Below are 14184 nucleotides of genomic sequence, written 5' to 3'. Positions count from 1 at the left end.
CTGAGGGCTGCTGGGAGCAGGGGGTGGGGCTTGTTGCATGTGCCCGCCCCCTGGGCTCTTTATTGCCGGAGCTCCGCTCCTGTGCGCTCCTGCAGGAAATGACCCCTGGTTTTATCCCCCGCTCTTCACTACCTGAAGGAGTCTCGGAGTGGCTTACAATTGCCTTCTCTTCCTCTCCCCGCAACAGACACCCTGTGAGGTGGGTGGGGCTGAGAGAACTCTGAGAGCGCGGTGACTGACCCAAGGTCACCCAAGCTGGCTTTAGGTGGAGCAGTGGGGAATTAAACCCAAGTCTCCAGATTACAGTCTGCCACTCTTAACCACTACACCAAACTGGCTCTCTGAGAGATCAGGGACTGAGCCGGGGTCCCTCAAGCTGTGCTTCACAGGTGAGCAACCACTGCAGCTACAGAGGGGCTTGTTAAAAACATGGTTCAGATGCACTTATTCATGGGGGCCAATCTCTGCATGCCACACTGCACCCCTGCTCACCTGTTTGTTTACAGCGCAAAGGCAGGGATTTCAGCAGCCATGAACTCAGCAGGGGTTCCTTCATCTCAGCCTCCGTTTGTCCACTGCACTGAGCCACGCTTGCTACAGGGGGATAAGAATACTGGCCTACCTGGGACTTCCGGCCGGGGTAAAATGGCGATTTGACGCACTCTGAAAGTGCTCAGAGTGGACGGTGATTCTTTTTAGCAGTTTGGACGTTCAACGGTCCAACGCAGCTTCCCCCAGGTAGGGGGGACGACTGGCAAGCATCAAGACCCAAGAGAGAGTTGAGATTGGTGTGGCCGAGCCTCGGAGGAGACTCGTGTTACACTTTGATCCCCTCTCTCAAAGCGGGCATTGCTAACAGCATTAAAAGAATACTGGCCTGCCTTTGCAGGACTGCTGGTAGGGACCACGGAGATAATGTACACAGGACTTCTGAATACAGGCCCAGTTCAGACAGTCGTTCAAACTCCTCGGTTTGGATGATCAGAAATGAGCCTGGGACTCACGTGCTCCCCTTTCCCCATGGCACAGACTTTCAGATTTCTGGTTTGGGAAAGCCAGTTGGCTGCTACACCTGAATTTTGATTTGGAAGGCAAGTGTCACCCACCGTTGGCCTATCTGGGCATAGCGGAAGTCAGGGAGGGAATTTAAGCCTGTGTGGGTTGACGTGTCTGGGACCCCAAGGCCAAACACTGCTCTGTCTGAACTGATAATGATGAGTATTATTTCAACACTACATTTCCCCGGAATGTGTCATTACAGAGACTCTATGGATAGAGAGCTGAGTTTGTTAAAATGTTCCCTGGGTTTTTGAGCAAATGGTTATAAGTATTTCAGAAACACCCCAGTACTTTGGGGCCTGATTCCTGCCTTCCTCTTTTACACCAAGGCAGCTCCTACCTTAATTCTTCATTTGCGGCTTTAAGGTCTACATCCTTCCTGTCCACCAGCTTGGACATCTCATACAGCTTCTCTCGGAGCTGGTTCAGTTCTTGCGCCAGGCTGTGGACCAGACTGCGCTTCTGCTCCAGTTCCATCTTTTGCTTTTCACTCAGTTCTCCTACAGACACACAGGAAGCCCTGTTTACAGGTCACAGTGAATGCACGTATCTACGGCGCATGGCCGGTTTTTCTTTCTGTGCACGTTATCGAATAATTCTCATCTTACATTCAAGGCACCTACAGCGGAAGGTATTATTTAAACCCTGTTTTTATGGTCCTGGTCCCCAGTGTCATTTGTAAAGTGAAAGCGTATTACTTCTTTCTTACAGGCAGACTATGCACATAGATGCAGGACGTACATGTGAACAGGGCCAAGGCAAGGGAGAGACGGAAGTGGTTTTGGGCTGAATGAGTACTACTGCCTGCAAGGCAAACAAGCTGTTTTGGTTCCCAAGGTTTACCGCATGGAGAAGGCTCTTGTCGCCAACCATGCTGAGCTCTCCACATGCCCCAGAAAAGGGGAAACGTAGGGCTGCTTAATTCTGACTAATCCTGGAACAGCTGGTGCCCAATACATCTAAGAGACATCCATCTGCTAACCCTGGTTAGGAGATCCAGAGTGCCCCAGGGACTCTCACCCTCCTTCCCCTCCTTTCATACGCATGCATCCTCCCCTTCCTTCCATTTTTGGTGCTAACCATGGCACACTGTTGCATCTTCAGTAATACTAATGTTTACTGGGGTTGGTTACAAACCAGAGTTTGCAGCCAAGTCCGCAGGAGTCATGTCCAAACTAGCTTTACAAATCCTGATTCAGTCTATAGCCAAATATACATACCACTTCCAATATGACACTGGACCAGTTCTGAGAAGGAAAGGAAGGAGGGAGAATTCACACATTAAAGGGAGAAGGAGGGAGAGGAAAGGGATGTGTGAGCTGGCAGGCACTTCCAGTCTTGTAACTGGATTTAGGAGATTTGGAGACGTTAGTTCTGACCGAAGCCTGCCAATGGAGGAGGCCCTCTCATGATTAAAGTTTTGTGTACCACTTCAGTTCAACAAGGACTGCTTTGGGAGACATTCCCCCGAGACAGTTTTACAAATCTGCAATTCCTACTTTTCAGACCCCAGACACCTCTTTGTTACCAGGTCAGTTTTGAAAGACTGGAGTTCAACCATTGGTTGCAGTGCTTAGAATCAGTTGTGTTCTCAGCAGAATGTTAATGGGATATGTGATCTAATCTTAAGCGCTCTCTATTCTCTACATTTTAACGGAAGGAAGGGGTTAAAAGACATTTGTTAACAGCCCGCCATTTCACAAACCAATCACGTCGGACATCCTGGCTTTGGCTTCCGAGAGCTCCTTCTTTAGTTCCAAGATTACAGCGTGCTTTGAAAGGATTTCGTGCCTCGCGGCTGCTAATTTTTCCCTGACGTTCACAAGATTAAAAAAACAAAACACACATAACAATGAATGAAACAAAACACACAAAAGCGTTGCAGAACCCAATTTAAGTAAAATATCTTGGTAAGATCAGCTTAATATGTTATTTTAGGAACTTAAAACCGGCTATGATGAATAAGGTTTATGATCATTTCCCCATCTCATCAAGGATGGCAGTTAATTTGTACTACAGGCCAGTGTTCCCTCTAAGCTGAGTTGGTGTGAGCTAGCTCACAGCTTTTTAGCCTCCAGCTCACACATTTCTGCCTTAGCTCAGGAAGGAGGGCTCCGGAGCCAATTAGTGTATGCAGCAGCCAAAACTGCTCGCTCACGACTTTAACGCCAGCAGCTCACAAGGTGGGATTTTTGCTCACAAGACTCCACAGCTTAGAGGGAGCATTGCTAGACGTAGAGGGGTTAGAGTTCATCATAATGGGGCGCAAATGAACATGCATTAAATACAGAGGCTCGCCATGCTTGTGAATGTGTCTTGAGCTCCTTGCTGATGCACACCTGACTGTAGCGTACCAGTGAAATGAATGCTGATAGGCTAAAGCCAAATTTCCCAGTGGCAGGACACATCAGCGACGACCATGTCTTGCCGCTGTAATCTCCTCCTGTCTCAGGCAGCGGGGGCCTTTGTCCCCAGAGAGGGGGAAGTAAGGTGGTGCCAGCACTGCAATGGGTCCCTCTAAGCTGTGGAGTCTTGTGAGCAAACTTTCTACTTTGTGAGCTACTGGCAATAAAGTTGTGAGCACGTAATTTGGCTACTGCATAAATTAGTTTGCTCTGGAGCCATCCTTCCTGAGCTAAGACAAAAATGTGTGAGCCGGAGACTAAGAAACTGTGAGCTAGCTCACGCTAATACAGCTTAGAAAGAACACATAGTGGAGCCACCTGCTATGGGAAGGCATGACTGTAGCACATCAACATTAGATTAGTTGGTTGCACTACAAGTGCAAACGTGTTGAACAGTACTTCACGTCTCTTTCTGATGTACATGTCCTAAGTATACATTCATCTTACATTACCAAGGTGAGAGACTAGTCAGAAAAACCTCCAAGTATTTATTCTTAGTATAGTTGTTCCAGCCCCTCCAGCCCAAGCTAGTCTGATCTCATTAGATCTTGGAAGCTAAGCAGGGTCAGGCCTGGTTAGTACTTGGGATGGGAGACCACCAAGGAAGCCCAGGGTTGCTACAGAGAGGCAAGCAAGGGCAAACCACCTCTGGTCATCTCTTGCCTTGAAAATCCTATCGGGGGTCACCAAAAGTCTGCTACGGCTTGATGGCACTTCCTACCACCTCCATAGTTATCTAGAATTTTTGCAAGGTTTCAGCTTCTGCTTATACTTTTTGATCAAAAGACACTGGAAACCAACTAAATACTTATCTGCTTACATCATAAAAACATGGTCCCCCTTGGTGCAAGAAACCTCTTGTGACTGGGGTGGCGTAAAAACCTCTTGTGATAGGAATGGCACAGAAACGTCCGGTGAAACCGATGGCGTAGAAAACTCTTGCGAAATGGACGGCATAGAAAGCTGTGGTGAAACGGACCGCTTAGACTTGCTAGATTCCCTCTGCATTTCTGAAGAAAGAGCCAAGAATGCACACAGAAAGTTTGAACATAGTCACTGCCAAGGTCAGCAAAATTTCAGCTTTTCTATCTAGGCGAGTGGTTCTGAGTTCCATATGAGGTTTTGGAGAGAGCTCCATAAATGGCATCATTAGCAGCAAAAGCTTGGTAACAGAACACAGAACAGCAAAGCACTAGCAGTCTGTGTCTCTGGAGTCAAACAGGTGCCAAATACTATCAAAGTGAGCTGCTGCATCGGATGATGACTGCAATGGAAAAGCAATACAAAACTGCACTGTTGCTAGTGCCGGTGGGACAGCATCTGGGATCAGTCATCATCCTGAACACACACTCCAACTAGCCCCCACCCACCCCGTACGTTCACTCATGTGATTTTCTACTTGATTCAAAGCTTCTTGGAGTCATGGATACAAAAATAAATGCAAAAATAATTAAAATCCTCTTTTGTGAATCAACACGAGTGGCTATTTCTTTGTTAAACGACGTGGCTGTTTCCATCCTGATAACGGATGCCTCCTTTCTCTTGCACATTACGGAGCACACAGGCTGGGTTCAGGGTCCCCACCCTGTCTCCTTCTAAGCTGTGGAGTCTTGTGAGCAAAAATGCTACTTTGTGAGCTGCTGGCATTAAACTTGTGAGCAGGCGATTTGGCTACTGCATAAATCAGTCTGGGTCCCCACCCTGTCTCCTGTGCAACAGTCAGATGAGAGTCCTGAGTTTTCAGTTCCGGTGCACAGGGTACCCGATTTACACTGTGGCACACATACAGGAAGGGGTTCAGTCTCAGTCTCCCTCCCCACACCATTTTCCCAACCTGAAACGGTCCTGGGGGGGATGCTGTCTAGACTGTTGGGTGTATCCCCCCCCCCTTTCAGCATACACAAGGATTTCCCCTTACCCGGTTTGTCACGGACAATCCTTGGATTTCAAGTCGGGAAAATGACACCGGGGAGAGAAGGCTGAAGACTCTTATCCGTGTTTGCTGTAACAGTGGTTTGACTGGGGCACCACACGTGGTAGAACGAAGAAGAACCCACTACTCACTATGTTGTCGAAGGCTTTCACGGCCAGAGTTCATTAGTTGTAGATTTTCCGGGCTGTATGGCCATGGTCTTGGCATTGTAGGACCTGACGTTTCGCCAGCAGCTGTGACTGGCATCCTCAGAGGTATAACACAGAAAGATGGAGTACTCTCTGCGTCAAGGTGAGAAGAAAAATGCTAGGCAGGTGATTTATATCTACTCAGGAAGGTGGGGTAGGGCTGTGACATGCCAATGGAGGAGCTTTCCTGAGGAGGTTCTTTTGCGTATGGATTGGCTGTTGAAATTCTAATCTTATCTGTAGTGCTTGCTGTAAGATGTAGAGCATTCTGTGTTTTTCAAGGCTGGAAACCATGCCCTATCCATCTTTCTGTGCTATACCTCTGAGGACGCCAGTCACAGCTGCTGGCGAAATGTCAGGCCCTACAATGCCAAGACCACGGCCGTACAGCCCGGAAAATCTACAACTAACCATTACTCGCTGTTACAAAGGACACCAGGTGGGGACCCCCGGACCAAACCTGTGGCCTCTGTAACGTGTCAGCCTCTGAGGCTGTGGAAGCGAAGTAGCTGCACTTGCTACACAAAACAGTTTTGAGCCCAGTGGCACCTTAGAGACTCTCACTGTTCTCCTGCAGACCAACACGGCGACCCTCTGAAATGTGTTACACAAACGTTTCTCTGTGGGGGGGCTGGGGAGTAAAGAAGCACCTTATGTATGAGAATCAGCACCACCCGCAACACAGTTGGCTGAGAAGAGCAGCCAAAAGCAACTTCTTTGCCTTTGCTAAAGGTAAAGGCTTCCCTTGCTCGAAAGCCAGTCGAGTCCGACTCTAGGGTTGCGGTGCTCATCTCCTTTTCAAAGCCGAAGAGCCAGCGCTGTCCGAAGACGTTTCCGTGGTCATGTGGCCAGCATGACTAAACGCCAAGGCGCACGGAACGCTGTTACCTTCCCACCGAAGTGGTACATATTTATCTACTTGCAATTTCTTGCTTTCGAACTGCTGGGTTGGCAGGAGCTGGAATTAGAGACAGGAGCTCACTCCATCATGCGGCACACTCGGGTCTCGAACTGCTGAGCTACCGGCTTTCCACAGCCTGCAGTTCAGCGTCTTAACCACTTGAACCACCGCAGCTCCTTTGCCTTTGCTACCAACCTTCTATTTGCTGCCGAAACTTGAAATTTTCCTCCTTCACCTTCTTCAGGTACTGGGCAGCCTCCGACAGCCTTCCCTCCATAGCGACGATCGTCTGCGAATGTTGCCTGATCTGCTCCTTATATTCTGCAAACTCCTCCTGATGCTTTTGTTTCTGTATTTCTTTTTCATTCTCGATGATTTTCAGCTGTGTCTCCCAGATGGCTAATTTCTCTTCTGCCACCATCTGGAAAAGCCCAACTGACAAGTTATAGGAAAGGCCAGTCGCTCTACAGGTGGCTGGCTCGCCACCAAACCCACAGGGAGCTGGGGAAAGGAGATCTAATGGGTAAAGCTGCAGCTCAGAAGCGGCACCTGCAATTTGCTCGCATGAGGCACCCAGGCCAACCATCTCTGAGATCAGGTGCGACAAAGCTAAACTAATGTTGAGGGCAGCAGGCAAAGATGAAGACCCAACATAAGATGGATTGACCCAGTGAAGAAGAAGAGGAGGAGGAGATTGAATTTATACCCTGCCCTTCACTACCCGAAGGAGCCTCAGAGCAGTTTACAATCTCCTTCCCTTCCCTTTCCCACAACAGATACCCTGTGAGGTAGGTGGGGCTGGGAGAGCTCTCTCGAGAACTGCCCTTGACAGAACAGCTCTGAAAGAACTTACGACTGGCCCAAGGTCACACCAGCAGCTGCATGTGGAGGAGGAGTGGGGGATCAAATCCGGTTGTCCCGAAGAAGAAGAAGAAGAGGAGGAGGAGGAGACTGGATTTATACCCCACCCTTCACTTGGAGTCTCACAGCGACTTACAAACTCCTTTCCCTTCCCCTCCCCACAACAGACACCCTGTGAGGTGGGTGGGGCTGAGAGAGCTCTGACACAAACTGCTCTTTTTCAAGGACAGCTCTTATCAGAACTACGGCTTGCCCAAGGTCATACAGCAGCTGCAAGTGGAAGAGTGGGGAATCAAACCCGGTTCTCCCAGATTAGAGTCCGTGCTCCTAACCACTGCACCAAACTGGCTTGCAAGACCTGAGTTAAGTTTGCAAGACCTGAGTAAGGCTGTTAACGAGAGGACATTTTGGAGGACACTAATTCATAAGGTCGCCATGTCGGAAGTGACTTGAAAGCACCTCTCTCATTCACACACGCACACAATATATACATCTCTCACAAAAGGTATCTGGAGCTGATATCTGGGGACAGCATGGCTGTCCTGAATCTGACAGCTTTCTGAATTGCTGCTCAGGTCAGCAACTACAGAAAGGGGCGCTTAGAGGAGGAGGAGGAGGAGGAGGAGGAGGATTTTTTTTTAGGAGGAGGAGGAGGAGGAGGAGGAGGAGGAGGTGTGTGGACGAAAGCCCTGACCCCTCAGCCCTCTGGTGGCACCTGCCACTCAAGCACCTGCTGCCCCATCCACCCTGAGCTGGCAGATGCCTTCCCTCATGAGGCCAGATTTGGCCCAGGGCACATAGCTGCTGATCCACAAGATTTGCTTTCATCCCCCTGGCAGCGATTACCTTCTTTCTCTTAGCCTCTTCTAGGCTCTCCAAAGTCTCTCTTAGCTTGGCATTCAAAGCCTCCTCTGATTCAATTCTATGTTTAGTTTCCTGCAACAAAGGAAGGAGTCAAGGTACCGCAGAACAAAGAATGGGTTACAAACCATCTGAGAGCAAGACTGAGAGGCTTCAGTCCAATGTGCAGAGAGCACAGCTTTTCAGGGTATCAAAGCACAAAGGGAGTGGTCTGGATTAGAGGGGACGAGATGAGAGAAACAAATAAAACTCACCTCGCTTTCATGCCTAGCTTGGTTATTGTACATATTTATACAGAACACTTATCAGGTTGTTTTGGATCTCCAAGACACTGCACTGGGCAGGGCTTGGCATGAGTTTACATACATGCTGGTGCCAGTGTGGGAGCAGCCGAGCCCATTTTCACTCCCAACTTTTACAACGGGAGATACGTTTTCAACTTCCACACACTATGAAAACCTTCTTCTTGTCTTACTGGGCTTTTGACTCAAAGGCCGTGTGCCTGCACACGGAAGCTTATACCTTGAATTAAAACCTTGTTGGACTCAAACTTTGTTCTTCTGCTTCAGACCAACACGGCTGCCCACCTAAATCCCTCTACGGGCAATCACTGCAGCTAAATATCTAGCAACTGGTAAGGTAGTTTTCCAATCCTCATCCACGAGGAAAAACTGGAATTTTTTTGGGGAGAGATAATAAATTCACATAGCTATTGAGAAGGAGGACGAATACGTTTCTCTCAAATCAGACCGGCTTTCACCCTCCAATAAAATACGTTCTAAAGACTCAAGCTGACCAGGTCCACATTTACTAATCCTGTCCAAATATGCTATGCCTGTGAATTGGCTTTTCAGTACAGCTGAGGGGAAAGAATTTAACTAAGTGAGCATAAATGCTCCTCTGTAACGAAGGGCTATGAAAACCAGTGACAGAAGGGGACTAACTGGGACACTTCCACATCTTAGTACACTTTCGATTGTGAACTATATGTAAGGCCTGAGGTTTTTTGCTTGCTGAACCCAACCAGCTCTATGGTTGTGATCAGGAGTCATTTTGTAGAAAAAGAGGTGCAGGAGCTCATTAGCATAACTTATTTGCATATGCCACACCCCCTAACATCACCAGAAGTGTGTCAGAAGGCAACAACCACCACTCAGGCTCCACTGGACTGTTTTGGATTGCTAGCTATGGGGGGGGGGACGTGCAGATCTGTCCTCACAGAGGAGAGAGAGCTTGTACCTGAATAAAACTTGGTCTTAAAGCTGCCACTGGATTGTTTTGGACCGGTGGGCTGGTGGGGAGGCCTCTGCAACTTACCTGGCTACTTCTTGCTCTGAGGGCTGCTGGGAGCAGGGGGTGGGGCTTGGTGCATGTGCCCACCCCCTGGGCTCTTTACTGCCGGAGCTCCGCTCCTGTGCGCTCCTGCAGAAAATGACCCCTGGTTGTGATCTCTTCTTACCCGTCCTGCACTCTTTTTAGGCAGCCTTTTTAGCTCTGAGGATTGTTCAGCCCTTTGACTGTACATCTTGAATGCCTCCTGAGCAACCTTACATACTGCCTAAGGCTCAAACACCATGCAAACATGGCTTCAGTCCAGACAGTGGTCATGAACCAGCGGAGAATTTGGAACTCTTGAAACGCAAATACAACCACATAAAGGAGATCTTTAAGTGCAATGATGCAAAGATGTCGTAAGCCAACTTCCTTGGACTTCTACAAACCTCAGCCAACCGTTCCATCTCAGTTTTCAAATCCTGGACTTTTTTCTTTTCTCCCTCTATAACTTCGTTTAATTTTTCTTTCTCCAGGGCAGCTGTCTCCTCCAGAATCTGGAAAAGAGTTTTAATTTCATCTGTGAGCATTTTTCTTAGACGAATGAAAGCATAAGTAGCCTGATGACAGATCAGCGAAGGAAAGTGAGGATTCTGGGAGTATTAACTTGTTAGCTATGCAGGGCTTGACATTAAGAAAACATTACAATACTGAAAAGAGAGTGTGAATGGATGGCTGATCACATGACAGGAAGGAGAGTTGGAAGGATCAAGATACATGTTTCTAAAGGGGGACAAAGAATGGATAACATTAGGATAACATCCAAGGCCCTTTTAGATGACTAGGATTGGATCCACATGCTGTTGGGTACTGAGATATTGTCATCACTCTCATCCTCGATTTTCCTGTCCAGATAGGAAAATCTGAGCTGTGAATTATTTCAAAGCAGTCTCTCTAACAACGCATGTGGATCCCATCTAAGCCTAAGCACATGAGATACCTACAGATCTACGGGTTAGAACAGATAAAAGTACTTCTTCACCCAAAGAGTGATTAACACATGGAATTCACTGCCACAAGAGGTGGCAGTGGCTACAAGCATGGACGGCTTCAAGAGGGAATTAGAGAAGCATATGGAGCAGAGGTCCATCAGTGGCTATTAGCCACAAGGTATAGATAGGGACTTTCAGTCTGGGGCTAGTGATGCTCTGTATTCTTTGTGCTTGGGAGGAGGGGGCAACAGTGGGAGGGCTCCTAGTGTCCTGGCCTCACTGCTGGACCACCTGATGGCACCTGGTATTTTTGGCCACTGTGTGACAGAGTGTTGGACTGGATGGGCCATTGGCCTGATCCAACACTGGCTTCTCTTATGTTCTTATGTACAGATATCTGACCCAGGGAGCTTTGACTCTCGAAAGCGAAACCCCACCCCCAAATCTTGTCGTTCTCGAAGGTGCTACTGGACTTGAACCCAGCTCTTCTCTTGCAGACCAACGTGGCAACCCTCTGAAACTATTTGCAAAAATCTATGGCTCTTATCTGTTTATCTCCATGTATGGCTCTTATTGCTCTGGGTTTGCTGCCCTCGGGGTCCTTTCTGGTGGCAGGGCAGGATCTCTGTGTTTCACCTCTCTTTTTACACACATAAATAGTAAATGGGGGGGAAATTCTACCAAAGTAAACAGAATCGCACGTCTTAAGGCTGGGGGGGGAGGCAGTGGCATTGGCCCTCTGTAGACATGGCACTTAAGTCGGCCTTTGTTTTCCTTAAGCAGTGCTGTGGAACACTTGAAGCTAGGACCAGCTTCATACCAGGACCCAAAGATTAAAGTGGGGTTTCAAACCACGGCTTCGATAAACCACTGTTAAGCACTGCACCTGAACCGAGCAAACCATGATTTACCTGGTTTGCTTGCAAGGTGACAAACGGGTTTTGCCAATGTCTCTATATAACTAACCATCCTCCTGGGGCAAAGCTTAGCTCGGCAAACTAAACCACAGAAGATCCAGGGCTCTCCATCAGGATGAAGGCAAGAAGCCATGGCTAATACCAATGATGGTTAAGCTGTACGGACTAGGGTGTTGCCTACAATGTTCCCTCTAAGCTGTGGAGTCTTGTGAGCAAAAAATCTACTTTGTGAGCTACTGGCATTAAAGCTGTGAGCAGCTGATTTGGCTACTGTATAAATTAGTTTGTTTGGAGCCATCCCTCCTGAGCTGAGACCAAAATCTGTGAGTCAGAGGCTAAAAAACTGTGAGCTAGCTCACACTAACTCAGCTTAGAGGGAACACTGGTTGCCTACACTGGGTTGCTATCAGGCCTGCCTTCATGAATGCCTGGGTCTCTGTGTCACTGGAACAACATGAGCAACAAGCACTCAGAAAAGAAAACCGCACTACCCCAGCAGCGCAAGAACCGGCCCTCCGCTTTCCTTTACTTAACAACAGGCATCTCTTTCAGCTTCCTTTTGTAAGAGCCTCATTTCTACAACCTTTCTAGCAATTGCATTTGCACTCGATTCACCGGGATCTAAAACTAGTCTTCTGCAGAGCTTGCAGGGAACGTGTGCTACAAAATACAAGAACTCGTGGGCACTCCATGAAATTGCTGAGCGGTCGGGTTAGAACGGATAAAAGGAAGTCCTTCTTCACCCAAAGAGTGATTAACAACACTTGGAATTCACTGCTACAGGAAGTGGCGGCGGCTACAAGCATGGACGGCTTCAAAAGGGAATTAGATAAGCATCTGGAGCAGAGGTCCGTCACTGGCTATTAGCCACAAGGGATAGATAGGGACTCTGGGGCAAGTGATGCTCTGTCATCTTGGTGCTTGGGGGGGTCAACAGTGGGAGGGCTTCTAATGTCCTGGCCCCACTGGTGGACCTCCTGATGGCACCTGGTATTTCTGGCCACTGTGTGATGTAGAGTGTTGGACTGGATGGGCCTTTGGCCTGATCCAACATTGGCATCTCTTATGTTCTTATGTTGTTAAAAGATAGCAGTCTGGGCTAGGATTCATGAAGCTAGCAGCCCCCCCCCCCCCCCGCACTTTCCCTTTTTCCTAACACGCCCCCCCCCCCCCCCCCGGTACCTTCACTTTGTCCAGGAGTGTTTGCTCTTTGTCCTGGAACTCCTTCTCGAGCTCGGCTTTCATTTCATTCATCTTCTCTCTCAGCAGAGAATGCTGGGACTCTTCTGCCAGCCTTAGCCGGGTCTGCGATGAAAGAGACACATAATCACAGTGCCAGCCAAGCCAAATTAGGAGTGCTCCCCAAGGAAAAGGCTTCTCACCTGTAAGGCTTGAAGCTCGCCCATGGTGCTCAAGTGGTGGTCCGACAGCTTCTTCATGTAGGAGGCCATTCCTTACAAAGAAAAGAGAACCCGGTGAGAAGCCAGGGTGGTGTAGTGCTGAGCGTATCAAACTGGGGAGAGACCTGGCTTCCCGTTCCCACTGAGCCACCGGATGACCTTGGGCTAGTTACTCTTTCTCAAGCGAACCTTCTTCGGACTAGGATCCTGGGGTTTGAAAACCCACTTCTACCATGTAAGTTCGCAGGGTGATATTCGGCCCATCACATATTCTCGGCCTGACCTACCTCACAGGGTTGTTGTGAGAAAATGGCGAAACCAATGCTCTAAGTGGGAGAAAAGCAGGATATAAAGAAATATAAACACGTGCATAAATAAACACATGCCCCTTTGCGGGCTCGTTGCGAGGATGAAATAGAGGAGGGGAGAACTCTTTAGAGGAAAGGTGGGATAAAAATGAAATACCCTGAAGTTCAACCTCACTTTCCCTGCCCTAATCCACCTTCTGGGGACTTAACAGGCAGGGCAGAAGCATGCGTCCCATTTTGGACACATGTCTCATCCCTGCATCAAGGCAAGAGGAAACCCGGGGTCCCTGTTTGCAGCAGAAACTGCTTTGGCAAGGCACAACTGGCAGGTCCTTGTGCCAACCAGGTAGCCATGCCCCTCGTCCATCTTGGGACACAGCTCTGTGCAGTGCAGATTGTCTGGAGCCACTGCACCAACCATGAAGGCACACACACCCCCTTCGCGGAGTAGAGTTTTATGTAACAACCTCAGCCAAGTGTTTCATTGGCGCTCCCAAATCTTGGATCTTTTTCTTTTCTTCCTCTACAACTTAAATGGTTTTTCCCCCCCTTTCTTTCTCCAGGGCAGGCCAAGTTTATATGAGGCGCTAGCTATATTCAAGGTGTGGGATGATGTGGAAGCAGGGATGGAGACGCTCTCTTCCCACTACCCGTTTGCTGGCTGGCCACTTGCCATGGTAGTAGCAAAATGAAGTGCAGTTGGGAGTGGAGGACAGTAGGGAGTTCTTTTCTGGGTTTGATATATAATCTGGGCCAAAGTCCAAGTACAGGTTGCACATCTCACCTTGGTACTTCAGAATTGAGGATTATGAAATGCCTGTATTTCTGAGTGCAGGAAACACATTTCAGCAGCTTTTCTATTACTGGTATCTTGGCAGCACCTCTGTGAGCAATTACCCTGAGGGATGGTCAATCAGCACTATGCAAAGCCAGCTTCCCCCAGATAACAGGAAGAATTGGCTGCTCCATAGCTTGGTCAGGCCTGAGTTCAAATCCCCCCACTCAGCCATGAAGCTCTCTGGATGACCTTGGCCTGATCACCCTGTCTCGGCCTAACTAACGTCATAGGGTTGTTGTGTAGATAAAC

The 14184-nt window shown here is 48.5% G+C and overlaps 1 protein-coding gene across 1 annotated transcript in view; it reads right to left on the bottom strand.

The window, feature by feature from the left end:
• Positions 1 to 14184, bottom strand: part of FHAD1 (forkhead-associated (FHA) phosphopeptide binding domain 1) — a 53127-nt gene that overhangs the window by 14274 nt on the left and 24669 nt on the right. Inside the window, exons 14-20 of the mRNA XM_015427838.1 lie at positions 12772 to 12842; positions 12572 to 12694; positions 9930 to 10037; positions 8194 to 8283; positions 6678 to 6907; positions 2765 to 2871; positions 1400 to 1559 (exon numbers count right to left, since the gene is read on the bottom strand). Of these exons, the coding sequence (XP_015283324.1) occupies positions 1400 to 1559; positions 2765 to 2871; positions 6678 to 6907; positions 8194 to 8283; positions 9930 to 10037; positions 12572 to 12694; positions 12772 to 12842 (889 nt within the window). The remainder of the gene's footprint in view (positions 1 to 1399; positions 1560 to 2764; positions 2872 to 6677; positions 6908 to 8193; positions 8284 to 9929; positions 10038 to 12571; positions 12695 to 12771; positions 12843 to 14184) is intronic.

The sequence above is a fragment of the Gekko japonicus genome, unplaced genomic scaffold (assembly GCF_001447785.1).
Source record: "Gekko japonicus isolate JY-2015 unplaced genomic scaffold, Gekko_japonicus_V1.1 scaffold435, whole genome shotgun sequence".
Classification (NCBI taxonomy): domain Eukaryota; kingdom Metazoa; phylum Chordata; class Lepidosauria; order Squamata; family Gekkonidae; genus Gekko; species Gekko japonicus.
This window is presented reverse-complemented; position numbering and strand designations above follow the sequence as displayed.